Consider the following 17,550-nt stretch of genomic DNA (forward strand, 5'->3'; position numbering starts at 1 on the left):
AAGTGATGGGACCAGATTCCATAATCTTAGTTTTTTGAGCGTTGAGTTTTAAGCCAGCTTTTTCATTCTCTTTCACCTTCATCAAGAGGCTTTTTAGTTCCTCTTCACTTTCTGCCATTAGAGTGGTGTCGTCTGCATATCTGAGGTTATTGATATTTCTCCCGGCAGTCTTGATTCCTGCTTGTGTTTCTTCCAGCCTGGCATTTCACATGATGTACTCTGCATATAAGCTAAATAAGCAGGGTGACAGTGTACAGCCTTGACATACTCCTTTCCCAATTTGGAACCAGTCCATTGTTCCATACCAGTTCTAACTGTTGCTTCTTGACCTGCATACAGGTTTCTAAGGAGGTAGGTCAGGTGGTCTGGTATTCCCATCCCTTTAAGAATTTACCACAGTTTGTTGTGGAAGCGCAGTGTAATATTCTTGTAACAGAAAAGAACTAGATACAACTGATACCTCTATCAGGAAGAGAATAGGTTAATATATTGAGGTATATTCAATGGAATGCCATACAGAAGATGGTTCTGCAGTTCATAACAGAGGGATTTCAGGAGCCTGTAATTAAAAGGAGAAAGGCACAGAAGAATACATGATTCCATTTGTATGAAGTTTAAAATCATGTAAAAATTACTGATACATTACTTAGTCATACAAAAATATAGTAAAACTAAAGAGAAACAAGAATGACAAAAATCAGCAGAATTATTCTGAAGGGCACGAGACTAAACTAGTATAGAATCAAGAGGCACACAGGGAGGATTATAATGCAGTGGTACTGCTCCTTAAGTTCTTAGTTCATTTGTGGTGGTTGTATCCTTATTTCATTGTATTTTTGTATATTTCATAAATATTTGTGTCAACTCAATATTTAACTTAAAAAGTTAAAATCTATCATGTCCAGTTGCTTATATTTAACATACACGTGTATAAAATGGGTATAAAATGAATATGACATGATTCCTGCTCTCCAGGGCCCTATAAAATGACTTCAAGACTTTGTGTCTTAAAGTGGGACTCTCATAGTACTTCTTTAAGATTGCAAATGTCTCCACCCAATCTCACATCTGCTGGAACTGAATATGCACTGCAAACGGCCTAGGGCTGTGGGAGTTTGTGGGAAGGGTTAGGTATAATCAGGGCTGGGGCTGTCCAGTTTAAAGATGCCAGGAAAACTGACGAGAATACTTTTGAGTGCTGGTATTGCAGACACTTTTCAAGAAGAAATTGTTGTCACAAACCTCCAGATAGCCATAATGAGGAAAGAGGCAAAATTATTCTCCCTCAAAGGAAATTATAAGTTTGAGAGTACATTTATTATTAATCCATAGAAACACCACCAGTGATATTTTTGTTGGTCTTACTTTTTGTTTACTATAAATTCTGTAACTGTAATTTCTAGATCTACGTGATAATCAGCATTTTTGCAATCATATGAGTCAATTTTTACATGAATACACCATATTTTCCAAGATGCAATTAGTTGTACAATTAAAGAATTATGGAAATAATACTAGTGTGCCACTTGGTCAGTGTAGTTGTTCTCTTCTGCAGATTAAAGATTCAGGAAAATACAAATCTCTTAGTCTCTTCCCACAGCTCTGCTGGCATCAAAATAAGTGCTTCATTGTTTCCTTAGTAAGTAAAATGAAACTCAAGGAAGGCTGCCAATTTGAAATTGCAGTGTGACATTTGAATTACAGAGGTCTACTTTGGTCTCTTGACTGTTTAGTTCTAGATATCAGTGGGAAAAATAGGGATCACTGGTTCCCTCCTCATATAGAATATATTCATCAGAGACTTAAAGACAATGACATTTATATCTTAGTAAGTAGCTATCATTTATAAAGAGGAATTGAATTAGAAATATTGAGTCATGGAAAAATATACTTTATACTCCCAGGAAGCTTAGTATTTTGCTGTGGAAACAAATATATATGGTAAAGAATTTAAATCATTTTCAAAGCAGTCTGTCAAAAGGCCAGAAAACCGTAGCCTAGAAGAATCATCACAACAAAGGACACACAAAAGTAAAAGCATGAGTTTGAGGCTTGTGCTTGCAGTTTTTATTTTCAAGAATGTGTTTGTTGTTACTGTTTAATATGTTTTCTGTAACTAAGAAGCTGGGCTAATATTGGGTGAAGTCAAGAAATAAAAAGACCAGTTTACCTGCAGAGTATATGAAAGGAGTGACGGTTGGAAAGTCTTCAACAGAGTAAACTGAATAATGTTATAGAAACTTCAAAAATCAGCTGAATTTCTAGGCAGTTTTTGAAATTAACACAATATTGTAAAGCTACCTTACCCCAATAATAATAATGATTGGGAAATAGTTCTCTCCAGGGCTCTAACATTTCTGAGGCATTGACTACTCTTTGTTCTAGACTATCTGTTCAAGTCCCCTGTGATTATACAGTGGAAGTGACAAAGAGGTTCAAGGGATTAGATCCATTAGACAGAGTGCCTGAAACATTATGGACAGAGGTTCATGACATTGTACAGTTATGGTCATAACAGAAGCAGAAGATATTAAGAGGTGACAAGAATACACAGAAGAACTATACAAAAAAGATCTTCATGACCCAGATAACCATGATGGTGTGATCATTCCCCTAGAGCCAGACATTCTAGAATGTGAAGTCAAGTGGGCCTTAGGAAACATCACTCCAAACAAAGCTAGTGAAGGTAATGGAATTCCAATGGAGGTATTTCAAATCCTAAAAGATGATGCTCTGAAAGTGCTGCACTCAATCTGGCAGAAAATTTGGAAAACTCAGCAGTGGCCACAGGACTGGAAAAGGTCAGTTTTCATTCCAATCCCAAAGAAAGGCAATGCCAAAGAATATTCAAACTACTGCACCATTGCACTCATCTCACACACTAGCAAAGTAATGCTCAAAATTCTCCAAGCCATGCTTCAACAATACATGAACCATGAACTTCCAGATGTTCAAGCTGGATTTAGAAAAGGCACAGGAACCAGAGATCAAATTGCCAACATCCATTGGATCATTGAAAAAGCAAGAGAGTTCCAGAATAACATCTACTTCTGCTTATCAACTACGCCAAAGCCTTTGATTGTGTGGATCACAACAAACTGTGGAAAATTCTGAAAGAGATGGGAATACCAGACCACCTGACCTGCCTCCTGAGAAATCTGTATGCAGGTCAAGAAGCAACACTTAGAACTGGACATGGAAAAACAGACTGGTTCCCAATTGGGAAAGGAGTACATCAAGGCTGTACATTGTCACCCTGCTTATTTAGCTTATATGCAAAGTATATCATGAGAAATGCTGAACTGGATGAAGCACAAGCTGGAATCAAGATTGCCGAGGGAAATATCAATAACCTCAGATATGCAGATAACACCTCACTTATGGTAGAAAATGAAGAAAAACTAAAGAGCCTCTTGATAAAAGTGAAAGAGGAGAGTGAAAAGTTGGCTTAAAACTCAACATTCAGAAAACTAAGATCATGGCATCTGGTCCCATCACTTCATGGGAAATAAATGGGGAAACAGTGGAAACAGTGACAGACTTTATTTTTTTGGACTCCAAAACCACTGCAGATGGTGACTGCAGCCATGAAATTAAAAGACACATGTTCCTTGGAAGAAAAGTTATGACCAACCTAGACACCATATTAAAAAGCAGGGACATTACTTTGCCAACAAAGGTCTGTCTAGTCAAAGCTGTGGTTTTTCCAGTAATCATGTATGGATGTGAGAGTTGGACTATAAAGAAAGCTGAGTGCAGAAGAATTGATGCTTTTGAACTGTGGTGTTGGAGAAGACTCTTGAGAGTCCCTTGGACTGCAAGAAGATCCAGCCAGTCCATCCTAAAGGAAATCAGTCCTGAATATTCATTGGAAGGACTGATGCTGAAGCTGAAGCTCCAATACTTTGGCCACCTGATGTGAAGAACTGACACATTTGAAAAGACCCTGATGCTGGGAAAGATGGAAGGTGTGAGGAGAAGGGGACAACAGAGGATGAGCTGGCTGGATGGCATCACCGACTCAATGGATACGAGTGAGTAAACTCCAGGAGCTGGTAATGGGTAGGGAGGCCTGGTGTGCTGCAGTCCATGGGGCTGCAAAGAGTTGGACATGACTGAGCGACTGAACTGAACTGAATCAGTGACACCACCTCTATCCTGGAAAGCATTCAGGTTGACCTCAGCTCACTGGCCAGGGTTTTTATGGATTATAGAATTGCCTTCACCTCTAGACTTCTCCCTTTTGGTCCCATTCCTGGTCTGTAAAATCACTGATCTCTCCTGCTATATTTGAGGGTATAGTGGTATGGCACTAAACGCCCTGATACCCTGATACACTGATACCTGATACCACCCTGATACCTTAGACCAAGTGAAAAACTCAGTTGAATAAGCTTAAGGAGAAAGCCCCTGGGTTTCTAAAGTAGACCTTGATGGTTTGTGGAATTTGTTTAGCCAGTAGGGTCTGGAAGCCTGGGGAGTATGGTCAGTCTCAGAACTGCAAGTTGGTCTCATTCTGTTATTTGGAGTTCTTTTAATAGTAGTTTTAATTATATGTTGTGGGATAGACTGAATAGATGTTGTCTGGCCACTCTTGGCCACATGTATCAATGTAGTCAAGGGAATTCCATGCTCATGGGAAGATTCATCAGATACCCAGATGGTGCAGAAATGAGGGTGAATATTATTGGAAAACAATTCCCCCAGTGCTCTCTCACTTTTCTGCATATGTTGTGAGCAGAGGCAGTAATGGCCTTTGTTTCAGATTATTTTCTCAATGATATTTTAAATAGTGAACAGCCTTGGAAAATAGAGATAGTGTCTCCCTTTAAGGTAGGTGACAGACTTGCTTATCGCCTTTGATAAAAAATTTGAGTTTCCTAAACTCAGAATTCTTAACAAAAGATTTTTATGTTCATACCCTCTGCTCCATTTTGAGACCATGACAGAATCCTGGATTTGATCTTTGTTTGGAAGCCGTTTCTTAGTCTTAGAATCGAGACTCTCAGAACCATCAAGTTTTGTTGGTTCCTTTCTGCTCATCTGTCCTCTGAATTGATCTCTAATCATCATATTATACTATAAGCAGCAGAAAGAAAGCAGACAGTGCCTTCAACACTTTGTTTGGAAATCTACTTCTCTAGTTCACTTGGTTGAGTAGGAGTATTTCCTATGTCCTGCTTCAGAAGGTGATAATGTGGCTAAGCTTTCTGCCACTACAGCCTTTTCAAGGCAGTTTAGGCTGCTTTAACACACTCTTCAAAATCCTCCCTGCCTTCATCCAGCCTGATTCCAGACTTCCCCGTTTTGCTCTATTTTATTATGGCTGTGCTGTGCTGAGTTGCTCGTCGTGTCTGACTCTTTTGTGACCCCATGGACTGCAGCCCGCCAGGCTCCTCTATCCATGGGATTCTCCAGGCAAGAATACTGGAGTGGGTTGCCATGCCCTCCTCCAGGGGATAAGTTCCCAACCCAGGGATGAAACCCAGGTCTCCCACATTGCAGGCAGATTCTTTACAGTCTGAGCCACCAGGGTAGCCCCCCTTTCTGTTGTTCTATAATAAATTACCACCAGAACATAGCAACTTAAAATCAGAAATACTCACAGATTACAGTATCTGTAGGTCAGTTTAGCTGGATAGCTCTGACTCAAGCCATCTCACAAAGCCAAAAGTAAGGTTGTAGCTATGGCTTCAGTCACACACATGCTCAACTTGGCTAAGGACTGCTCCAAGCCCACTCACAGCTGTTGACTGAATGCGGGAGATCCACTTCCAACTCGGCAGGCCTCAGGTCCTTGCTGGCTATTGGCCAGAAACAGCAGTTTCTTGTGATAGGGGCCTCTCCATAGGACTACATACAACATGGTGGGTTGGCTTTCAAGAGCAAGAGGACAAAAGAGATGCCAGTCACAGGTTTTTGAAAACTCATCTTCAAAGTGACATTGCATCACTTTTGTTGTATCCTGCTTGTTAGAAGCGAGTCTCTAGATTCAGTGCCCATTCAAGGGAAAGGGTTATAGAAGTCCATGAGGAAGGGATCGATGGGGCTTATTTTAGAGCCTGCCTACCATAGTGGTAAAGAGCTTTTGAGGAGTAAACTTTTGAACAGGAGGGCAGGGGCGGGGGTGAGGGGAGCTAAAGAAAACTTTACAATTCTGTAAAATCTTAAATCTAGTTTTTGAATGGTCTACCACAATTACTAGAAAATTTTAAGAAGGGTTAAAGGTGAGTTTGAGTTCTTACAGAAGATTGTACAGGCAAATCTTAAATTTATCTGGTCAGAATTTTAGGAGGAATAATCTGCCAGCAGATTACTAATAATCTGCCTGCCTTCAGGAGCTGAGCATCTGAAGGCAGGGAACACAAGAGGCATTATCAGTAATAGAGATAGAGATGTTAGATGTTTCTTGATTTGGTGACTAGACAGTAAGAATGGAGTGAAATTTCAGAAAACATTCTGAAAACAAAGATAAAATTTTGAATGACTTGATAAATGAGAAATGAGTATACATACATCGTGTCAGATGTTTTACATATTTTATTTCTTTGAGTCCTCTCAGTATCGATGAAATTGGAATTTTTCACACCATTTTATAGAGGAAAAGATCACAGGAGACACAAGCTAAATGACTGCCCACTATCACCCAACAGTGGCATTGCTTTTTCTCTGCTGAGGCCCTGTCTCTGCAGCTCCCGAGCCATGCTCTTCTCTGTTGTGCTGTTCTGTGGCATTGTCTTGGAGAAAAAGAAGACAGTGGAAATGATCGTAGTCCTGACGATTATCATAGTCATCTGGTCATTTAGCATATTCTAGGCACTGTGATTGGAGAAGGCGATGGCACCCCACTCCAGTGCTCTTGCCTGGAAAATCCCATGGCCGGAGGAGCCTGGTGGGCTGCAGTCCATGGGGTTGCTAAGGGTCGGACATGACTGAGCGACTTCACTTTCACTTTTCACTTTCATGCATTGGAGAAGGAAATGGCAGCCCACTCCAGTGTTCTTGCCTGGAGAATCCCAGGGACAGGGGAGCCTGGTGGGCTCTATGGGGTCGCACAGAGTCAGACACGACTGAAGCGACTTAGCAGCAGCCGCAGGCACTGTGGTTAATACTTCGAATATATCACTACTAGAAATTCTCCCGACAACGTTATGAAGAAGGTGTCATGACATTCCCAATGACATGAAAAGAGATCAAATGGCCCAGCATTACAAAACCTGGACACACAGAAGTCAACTGACAGAAGACAGGAAGAGAGATGCCTTTTCAGAGATGGGGATGCTTTTGCTGAAAGTCCTCTGGATGGTTGGCGCAGACTGAGGAATTTTAAACATGAAAGTGTTAGTTTGAGATCTTTCTCCTCCAGAGAATAAGCAACTCTCTTCTGTCCTCCCACAGAACTGAGTCTGAAAATATATATAACCAAATTCAATTCCAGTAAACAAATTCCAACAAAAGCTGCATAATTAAGGCTATTTTTATGATTAGCACCATTTAGTTTCCCTGAATTTACCAGAACAAACATTGCCTCAGCAAAAATGACTACTAATGGCTGAACCTAACAACAACAGAAAATCCCCAGAAGGGTCATTGAGGCCCCAGCTGCAGCTGTGGTTCACCGTATTTCTTACTTGAAAGCTGAGAATCAACAGGAAAATCAGGCTCTACCGTGCTGTGTAGATGTGGCTAAAACTGTATTAATTTATCCAGCAAACATTTGTTCAATGCCTACTACATGCCAAGCAGTGTGCAAGCCACACTGGAATTACAGGCATAGATTATACCTGGCATTCTCAAGGAATTTGCTATTGAAAAAAGTTGTTGGGAGAAGGCAGATAAAAAAACAGCCAAGTTTTATGGATGAATAATGGCTTGTCACAGAAACATTAAGAGGTGGATTAGAAGAGTCTTAAAGGCAGCAGCCTCATAGGATGTGCTAAGTAGATGGATATTCATTTGGACCATTAGGGAAGGAGGGGAGTCAGTGAGTGAGGAGAACAGAGACCTGGAAGTGGGCTTGACCTTGGGTGGAAGCTAGTGCCTACTCCAAAACTGAGAACAGCAGGGAGAGGAGCAAGTTCCGGGAAAGGAGAGGTGTTACTTCAAAAATGACTGGTTTGCTTTTGGGCTCCAGTTTCATCCATGAGATGGATGAAACTGGAACCCATTATACAGAGTGAAGTAAGCCAGAAAGATAAAGACCATTACAGTATACTAACACATATATATGGAATTTAGAAAGATGGTAACGATAACCCTATATGCAAAACAGAAAAAGAGACACAGATGTACAGAACAGACTTTTGGACTCTGTGAGAGAAGGCAAGGGTGGGATGTTTCGAGAGAACAGCATCGAAACATGTATATTATCTAGGGTGAAACAGATCACCAACCCAGGCTGGATGCATGAGACAAGTGCTCGGGCCTGGTGCACTGGGAAGACCCAGAGGGGTCTGGTAGAGAGGGAGGTGGGAGGGGGGATCGGGATGGGGAATACATGTAAATCCATGGCTGATTCATGTCAATGTATGACAAAAACCACTACAATATTGTAAAGTAATTAGCCTCCAACTAATAAAAATAAATGAATAAAAAATGACTGGTTTGCTTTGACACAGGATTTGTGTGGCCAGGGTTTCTAGGACATTATGTTTGTGAGACCAAAAGCAAACAAATGTCTGGTTCCAAGATTTGGTGACGCTTTAGCCTGTTGCTAATGGGGTATCAGCGCTGCCACCCGCAGCAGTGGTCACTTTGAGTATCTGCTGAAATTTGAACCCAGGCCCAAGTAATTTCAAAACCAAGTTTCTTTCATTGGTCTTTGCTATAACAGATACTGTCTGTTCCTTTGTAAAACCTATACTGAGATCTACGGCCCTCCTGAGTGTTCAAGGCTCTAGCATGTCTCCATGCTTCTGGTCCCTCTAGAACAACCGGAAGAGGCAGAAATTGTCAGTTGTACTTAATACTGTAATTATGAATCTTAATAAAATATCAAATCCTCTGATGGAATATGAGTATAAAGGAAGTTGTATCTATGAAAGCAGATAAAATTCTTTGTAGAGATTCAGAGAAGACTGATAGCTCAAGAAAATTAGATTGAAAAGGAAATGCAAAAGAGAAAAGCTATAAAAATCTAGAGGAATTTCACACTCATTTTGCCTTGCAAGTATCTTTTTTCATCCATTTTGAGACAGTGCATTAATTCTTTGGAGTATACAAGCTCTGGTTCTGGTTTATATTAAGAAGGAGTACGTGAAACATCAGTCAGCATACCTGTGAGCCAAACCTTTTGAAGGAGACTTCTGTGTGCTTGCGCAGGGTGAGCCTACTATGAGAGAAAAGAGGACAAGAACTTTGGGGCTCACTACAGGCAGGCGCATGTCTTCAGAGTGAACTGAGGATAAGGTTCAAAGATGCAGAGAGTGCATCTCAACACAACAGGATTATGCACCAGGGCTTTTGGTTGGAGAAAAATGAAAGGAATGTATTTCCATCTATTTTTCTGCAAAGCTTTAGTCCTGTAGACTGCAAACAAACATAGCATAGAAGAAAGAGCATGGGCTGTGGGATATGTTAAATGTGTAGCTTCAGGAACATAACTAATTGACCTTGAGGAAAGTTTCTGAGCCTCAGTTTCCTCAAGTTAACATGGAATAGTAATATCAGACAGTTTTTAAAGAATGTACAGTGTTGGGCACATAGTAAGTTACAAAAAAAAAAAAATCACTATTCTTTTTTTACCCCTTTGGGAGGCTATTTAAAAATATAAGATGTTAGTCAAGAAGGTAGATAAGATGATGAAATGGCAAGAACTATTCTTGCCTCATTTAAAGTAGATTTGCAAGTTGGGACAAAGAACTTTCAAGAGTTTCTGTTTACTTAAAAGATGTTGAGTATTTTCAGAATAAAGAGATAAAGAGAAGAAGGATCAGGATACCAGTGGAAACACTGTTGTAGCAGTTTTGGGGGGTACAACATTGTCAATTTTCCTCTGTAAATGTCAAATTCAATCCAATTTAATTTTGAGGTTTATGAAATTCTGTATCAGTCCATGTAATTTATTTTATTTGCTGACTAACCATAAAAGTAATTTCCATTTTCCACAAAGATAAAAGAATTAGAAGAACATATATTCTGAGTCTACTAAATGTAACTTTTAAACTTCCAGGTGTTTATGGGGTTCTGTAGTAAATCCACACTTTATTCTAAAGCCTGTTTAGGATGGGAGTGATAAATAATCAATGAGAGAGAATGGCAACATGTTTTTAAACACTATATTCAGAGTTTCTGATAAATAATAGTAGAATAAAGACAGTAAAATACACATCTTGTCCTCAGGATGCTTATGAGGTTAATAGAGAAAACACTAGTAGGTGGAAAGATGAAATGAAAGATAACAAATTTTAACAGAATTGCAGGTAGTTTGGGTATTGAGAAGGAGACTGGCAAAGTGAAAAAACAAATCAAAGCAATTCTTGGTGACTTACATTTATAAAAACTATTTCGATGACTCAAATGGATAACAAAGCCAGAATTACACTTAGAGGTGAGAACTGCATATATTGTACAAACCCTAATCCTGTTATTCACTAAAAGGAATGTTAAAAAATTAATGTGATATAATGCTGCCTTCTCATCAAATGACTTTACAGGGCATTTTCTTGATAGATTAGAAAACCCTCTAGCAGGTTATAGATATTACCAAGTAAATGCAATTGGCATTCTTGGATTCATTTTTTAAAAAATATTTTTTCAAGATCCTATTATAGGTTAGGCCTCTTCCTAGGCACGTATTTATGTTCATTCCCTTAGACATGGTGAAGAAGTATCTATTTTCAAGCTGTTAAAGGAAAATTAAATCATTCGTTTCAACTTAGGTTTAATAAGTGCTATGCCGTCATCAGACTTGAAATTTAACTTCAGATTTTACTGAGTCATTCATGATGTTTATCAAATTGATGCGATATAGAAGTGAACTTTATGTACCTAGCTTAGGCCTTCATACTTGCTGATGGCTGTAACTACAGGGTTAAGAATAAGTGCAGAGTTTTACACCTCCAAATCAGAACTGTCAGCAGGGTGTCTTGAGATCATGTACTTGCGAGTCTTGCTGCATTTTTGTTCGTTAACATCCCTGGGATTCATCAAGTACCTATCAGTTCTAAAAGTATGTATAAATAGAAGATGAATTAATGTACAGAATCTCACACACACACACACACAACGGGTCTGGAGTTAGAGTCCTTTTAAGGTTTACAGGAACTAATCATACCACAAATGGAAGCTCTCTGGGAACAGCCAGCCCCCACTGTTCAGCTGCCTTCCCTCCCAGTGCCATTGGTACTTAGAGTGATGTTTACAGTTCAGGTCATTTCAGACGTTTCTAAACACTCCTAGGATTCCAAGTGCTGATAAACTATACAGTTTCAACATGGAGGCCAGCCACTGCTTTCCCTTTCAGTCAAGGCATCTCTGATTTTTTTTGTGGGGGAAACAGGGAGTTCTAATGTGTAACTAGCGTGGAAAGTCACTGCCCAGTATGAAATATCCTGAGCTTACTTGTATACACAAATGCCACCAAAGTCAAAGTCTTCATGATAATAGTCTCTGTGTGTGGAAGAAGAGTCTGAGTATGCTGCGTCATCCTTTGTTGTTCATCATGCTCAATGGCCTCCAGAAATTGTGTGTACGTCTGGACACTGCAATTTAAGAGAGAAATTTGAGAACCTGGAGAGATGTCAGTGTACAGGCAGAAAGACAATTACAGAGATTGAGTCCTAGGAGGAAATTGCAGTTATTTTACTTTGAAAGAGAGAATTCAGAATGGCAATAATAATGATCTTTCAGAAATTAGGAATTATTACACTGAAGTTAATGACTGGATTTCCTTCATTTGCAAACAGAGTCAAGTAAATACATTTTCAGGTTTAGCAAGAACAGTTTAGTGTAGAACCAAAAGATAAAATAGCAATCAGATGCTAAGCTTCTTTAATCAAAGAAATAGCTCACTCAGTACACTATGAAACGTTTTAAAGGCAATATGAATTCTTATCTGTTTTATGTATTAAATGTAATACTACCTGAAGGAACAGGGGATAATTAAAGAAACTTTGTTTTTCAAACCTGTGAGTCAGTGATTTATCTTCAAATTAAATCAGAAGGTATAGATCTCAAACAGTTAACCTGGTGCTGCCAGGAAAGGAGCCACTTTCTAATCATGTTAAGGAACTTAGTGGTGAGGAAGAATACATATTCCAGGGGTTGTGAACTCAGATACGTACAGGGGCCCACCGGTGTCATGGAGGAGTGATGCTAACAGCTTAGTATAATGAATTATGGACCTTGTGGTGTATTAGAAAGTGTGTGACCCATGTAAACGAACAACCACTGCTGACTCTGACCAGTGGTTCTCATGTCAATGTGCCTATATTGTCAGATGTTTGGTTCTATCAAAAAAAGAAAAAAAACTGGAAATTAGAATATTAGGTGACCTTTTTTTTAAAAAAGTTGTCAAAATGCTCACATTTATGAAAGTAGTACTAAACAGGCAAATCTATGCACCCATGTGGGCTATAAGTTAGAAACTTCATTTGCCCTTTAGGTCACTAGTTAACCACCGTGTTAGTTAAACAAGTAAATGAAGCAGAGTTGATTGAACTCTAAAGCTTAGGAGAATTAATCTACCAGACCTTTTTTTGTAAGGTCTTAAATAAGGTCCTTTTTTAAGGTCCTTAAATAAGGTCCCTTCCAACTCTGTGAATCTTTTGACCTACCATTTCTTCTTCTCTGTCAACATTGGGTGTCAATATTGGGTGACTTAATGCATTACAGGTGGTAGGAATCGAAAGGAATTACTTATTTCTCTTAGCAATGTAATTTTATTTAGTAAAACCATCCTTAGATTTAAAAAACCATCCTAACCAATACTTAGATTTAAAATAGTTTGTTGCTTCACTAAAGATACTGCTGATGCTGTTAGATTGTTAGAAATGCACTTATATATGTCATAGACATGTCACTTTGGATCTTTGAACTAACATTTGTAACCCTAGCTGCATGAGACACGTCTGACTCAAAAACCTACTCACACTTTTACCACTTGGTGACATATTTTATTTCTCTTTTATAAAATATTTTAAAAATAACCCACCTCCACATGAGTAATAACAGCTGGATTTCTGAAATTCCCTTCCTTTTAGACAGGAGAATATGCCACAGATGAAGAGGAGGATGAGGTAGGACCTGTTCTTCCTGGTGGTGACATGGCCATTGAAGTCTTCGAGCTGCCTGAGAACGAGGACGTGTTTTCCCCCTCAGACCTGGATACAAGCAAGCTCAGTCACAAATTCAAAGAGGTAAGTTGCCGATCTGCAAAATATTTTTCTCTACCTGTCCATTTCATTATTAAGTATATACTTTTGTTAGAAAAATATATTAAGAATAATCAGTTTTCAAAAGAATGCCTCTCAATTACAGATTGTCCAGAATCTCATTGAATTTCAAGGCAAAAATTAAGTAGATCTCATTTTACAGTCATTAATTTAAATGCATTAAATTAATACAATCATTATTTGTCATGGTGACAGTTTCTAACTTGTCTGTTCCATAATTTCAAGCTACAGCTTTAATTTGCATTTTTTTGTGTGATAAGTTCAGGTTGTATTTTTAAAGCTTTATCAAAGTTTCGGGAACTGGTTTCCTCAAAGGCAGTGATTGCTAAAAAGGATTTTGTTTTTTTTCTTTTCCTAAACTAGACAAGATTCCAGCAGGGATTAGATGGTATTCCCAAGTGGCTTAATTGAAGAAAGTTCAATTTCTTTAAAAAGTTCAAGGGGAAAAAAAAAAAAAGTTCAAGGAAAAAAAAACCCACTTTTTAAAAAACTTTTGATTTTATCTTAGAATGTGGTTGAATGAACGTTGAGCAGAGTTAACAGAACTACCAAGTGATGTTACAATGCACAGGGACCAGCAACAGCAGAACTGATGCCATCTTTTGACTTAATGGGTGAAGAGGGAAAGAGAGAACCTTTTTTTGAAGGCGGGCCATTCACCATCTGCAGCTTTGTAAGATGCAGCCACTGCTAAAACCTACAACTTGGGAGTGAGGGTGATAATATACCAAGACCCTCCTCTCCTCTGGCTGATGCCGCCCATCAGTCTAATCCAGGTAGGATAGCCTGGGCGAGTCAGTCCTGAGGCAGGAGCTTTCAGAAATGGGCCAGGATCCCCAGGGGGCGAAGGGAATGTAGATAACCACAAAACTCTTCTTCCAGATTAACTTCTCAGAACCTCAACATGTAAAACGGAAACAGTGATGAATGCGTCCCCAGGCATTTCACTCTGGGTTGTTTCGTGGAACTTCCTCCATTGTTGACAACAAATATGTCATTATTTACAACCTCCCTGCAATAACTCTGAACCACTGAGGCTTGAAAACCACTGTTCTGTGGTTACAAGTCTCTTTGGGACTTGACCCTACTTGGAAAGCATATTTTCCTATTCAAGAAAAACAAGGTTGATAATTGCAGGTTTCTCATATCTAATTTTGATGTGTTAGAAACAGGGACTTTTAAAAAATTTATCTATTTATGTCTGTGCTGGGTCTGCATTGCTGCACGCAGGCTTTCTCTCATTGTGGCGAGGGGGGCTACTCTCTCACAGGACGCCTGAGCTTCTCATAGCAATGGCTTCTCTTGTTGCAGAGCAGGGCTTTGGGGCGCCTGGGCTCCGTAGTTGCCACTCTTGGGCTTAGTTGCTGCATGGCCTGGGGGATCTTCCGGGACGGGGATGGAGCAGGCATCTGCATCACGAGGTAGAGCACCAGGGAAGCCCAGCAGGGAAGTTTATATGTTCTCGGTTATACCTGAGACACCTAGTATATTGACTTACCTTTTTAATTCCTCATGACACATTTGTGAGGCCAGTGTCACAGTGACTGCACTTTTCACATATAAGGTTTTATTAAATAAAACCCTATAATGAACATAGGGTTTTGGAAAATGCATATTTGTATAAATGCCCAAGAAATCATTCATAATCCCAATATTGTGTTATTTGATATTATAGGATATATACTATGTTAAACTCCTGCTCTTGACACTAAAAACTGTATTTCTAGGATCTTCCCATGTCTGGAGAAGGCAATGGCAACCCACTCCAGTACTCTTGCCTGGAAAGTCCCATGGACGGAGAAGCCTGGTAGGCTGTAGTCCATGGGGTCACTAAGGGTCGGACACGACTGAGCAACTTCACCTTCACTTTTCACTTTCATGCATTGGAGAAGGAAATGGCAACCCACTCCAGTGTTCTTGCCTGGAGAATCCCAGGGACAGGGGAGCCTGGTGGGCTGTTGTCTATGGGGTCGCACAGAGTCAGACACGACTGAAGTGACTTGGCAGCATGTCATCAAATATTTTCCCAAAAATGATGCTTATTTACTGTTTATCTTATGGATCTTATATAATTTACTTCATCCCTTGCTTTGGAACAGTTCCTCTATTTCCAGTTCTTTTTAAATTATTAAAAATAATATTGTAACAAATATTACATTTTCCTTAGGATAATTTCTTACAGTGGAATTATTATAGAGTATGAGTATTTGGGGGACTTGTACTTAGTACCAAGTTGCCACCAGCATGGTTTTTTTCTTGGTAATATAGAAATTTGTTATGTCTCCCAATGAATGTGTTTAGAATGCCCATTTCTCTTCCACATGTTATTATTACTCAGATTGAACCATTTCCATTTATATAGTTCACAGAGTCCTTCAAGCAGAATACATGGGTTTTCCAGATGATTTATGACTATTCCTAGTTCTAAATCAGACACAAATGTCTTGGTGACAATGAAGTACACTATTATGTAGTGATCAGAATTCTCTTAGAGTAGAATGGCAGTGCCTATCTTAGGACCATTTCTTATAAAGGCTTTCTAGATTAACTGATATCTTCAAAGAACAATGCAGAGAAGTGGCCAAGTGGAAGTGGTATAATCTGTTTCTCCTCAGCTCTGGTGTAGCCTAAAATTACATATTATCTGAAGACTAGATGAACTGTTTGTTCTTTAAAAAATCTTCCTTGAATATTGTAACTCTCAGTCTAACTTTGAGGCAGTGGGGACAAGGTTGTGTTCCCTGGCAAAAGTCTATTATGTAACTTACATGTTGCCAGGTGAATAGGATCCCTACTCTTTGGAAGATAATTGAGCTGGAATTAGAATACATGTTTTTGGTTTTTTTTAAATGGAAGTTAAAGAGCTTAAAAAGCAGAGATAGTAAATAAAGGTCATAGCCTCCATTTTCTGAATTGAGCCAAGTACTCAATACTCCAGAAATATTGTTTGAAATGGACTCTATAGTGCAGACAGCTACATGATCTAGACTGGGGGTCAGCAAACTATGGCCCATTGGCCAAATTTGATCCACTGCTTTTTTTATAAATAAAGTCTTACTCAAACACAGCCATAGACATTCATTTATATGTTGTTATTTATTATTGTCTACTTGTTTGCGGCTGTTTTCATTCTACAGCAGTAAAGCTAACTAATTGCTCGGAAACCGTATAACCTCTCAATCCTAAAGTGCTATTTGCACTTTTACAGAGAATGATTGCTAACGTTGGTGTAGGCTGCTCTGTGATCTGGAACCATTCTTTGTAACATGGCTGATTTAGCTTTAGCCTGAGGAACCAAATCTGCATTTTTAACTTGGCTTTTAAGAATTGAACGTTTGTCACCATCTCTCAAACAGGCAAATACTGTGTCATTTCACTTAAAATCCCTTTATTCTCTTTGTTTTATACTTAACATATGAATATGTTCACTTGTCCGAGGGTTTACCGCAGGGTGTCAGCTGCCTGGCCCCTGTCACAGGACTTGTGTCCGGCACACCGCCACAGCCACAGTGTTAGACTTCTTTATGCGATTAACACCACATGCCCAAAGGCAGACACAGAATCTGGGGTGGAGGTGGAGAGTCATTTTGTGTTGGAGTCTGTAAAAAAATCTCATATTACAGAAAGAGTTCTCTTAATTATATTATTTCAACCAAAAGTCTACATTATACTGTTTGGGCAAAGTGCATTATACTAACATTCTCGCAATCATTCCTATTTTTAGCATATTCTATATCTTGCAACTGAACTCCAACCTCCTCTATTTTCTGTTGAATATTTTATCCAGTCTTTGCACAGTTCTTAGGATATACTTAGTGGTTATATTCATATTCAAACATTCATATTTGGTGAATGAATGGTATCAAGCATATACTAGAATTCGTTGTATAATACAAGACAGTTATTTAATTTCCCAAATAGTTGACAAGGGGGCTAGCACATTTATTAAATGCTCATTTAACCACTTCCTTCTGGTTGGAAGGCCAGCATTATTATCTGCAGTATTTGTCTTTACACTCTGGACTGCCTTTGACCTTCATATTCTGTTTCATTTTCTCATTAATCTTTGGCACAGTAATGTTAGAATGTATATAAAACATTAATGAAATAAATCAGATCCACCCAACTCTTCTCTTCAAAAATTCCTTTACTTTTC

At 39.0% G+C, this 17,550-nt stretch overlaps 1 protein-coding gene across 13 annotated transcripts in view; it reads left to right on the forward strand.

The window, feature by feature from the left end:
* PPP1R9A (protein phosphatase 1 regulatory subunit 9A) overlaps positions 1 to 17,550 on the forward strand; it is a 321,267-nt gene that overhangs the window by 236,974 nt on the left and 66,743 nt on the right. For all 13 annotated transcript variants that reach the window (XM_043872339.1, XM_043872345.1, XM_043872350.1 and 10 more), the window contains one exon: positions 13,203 to 13,358. In XM_043872339.1, coding sequence (XP_043728274.1) covers positions 13,203 to 13,358 — 156 coding nt within the window. The remainder of the gene's footprint in view (positions 1 to 13,202; positions 13,359 to 17,550) is intronic.

Source organism: Cervus elaphus, chromosome 18 (genome assembly GCF_910594005.1).
Source record: "Cervus elaphus chromosome 18, mCerEla1.1, whole genome shotgun sequence".
In the NCBI taxonomy this organism is placed as follows: domain Eukaryota; kingdom Metazoa; phylum Chordata; class Mammalia; order Artiodactyla; family Cervidae; genus Cervus; species Cervus elaphus.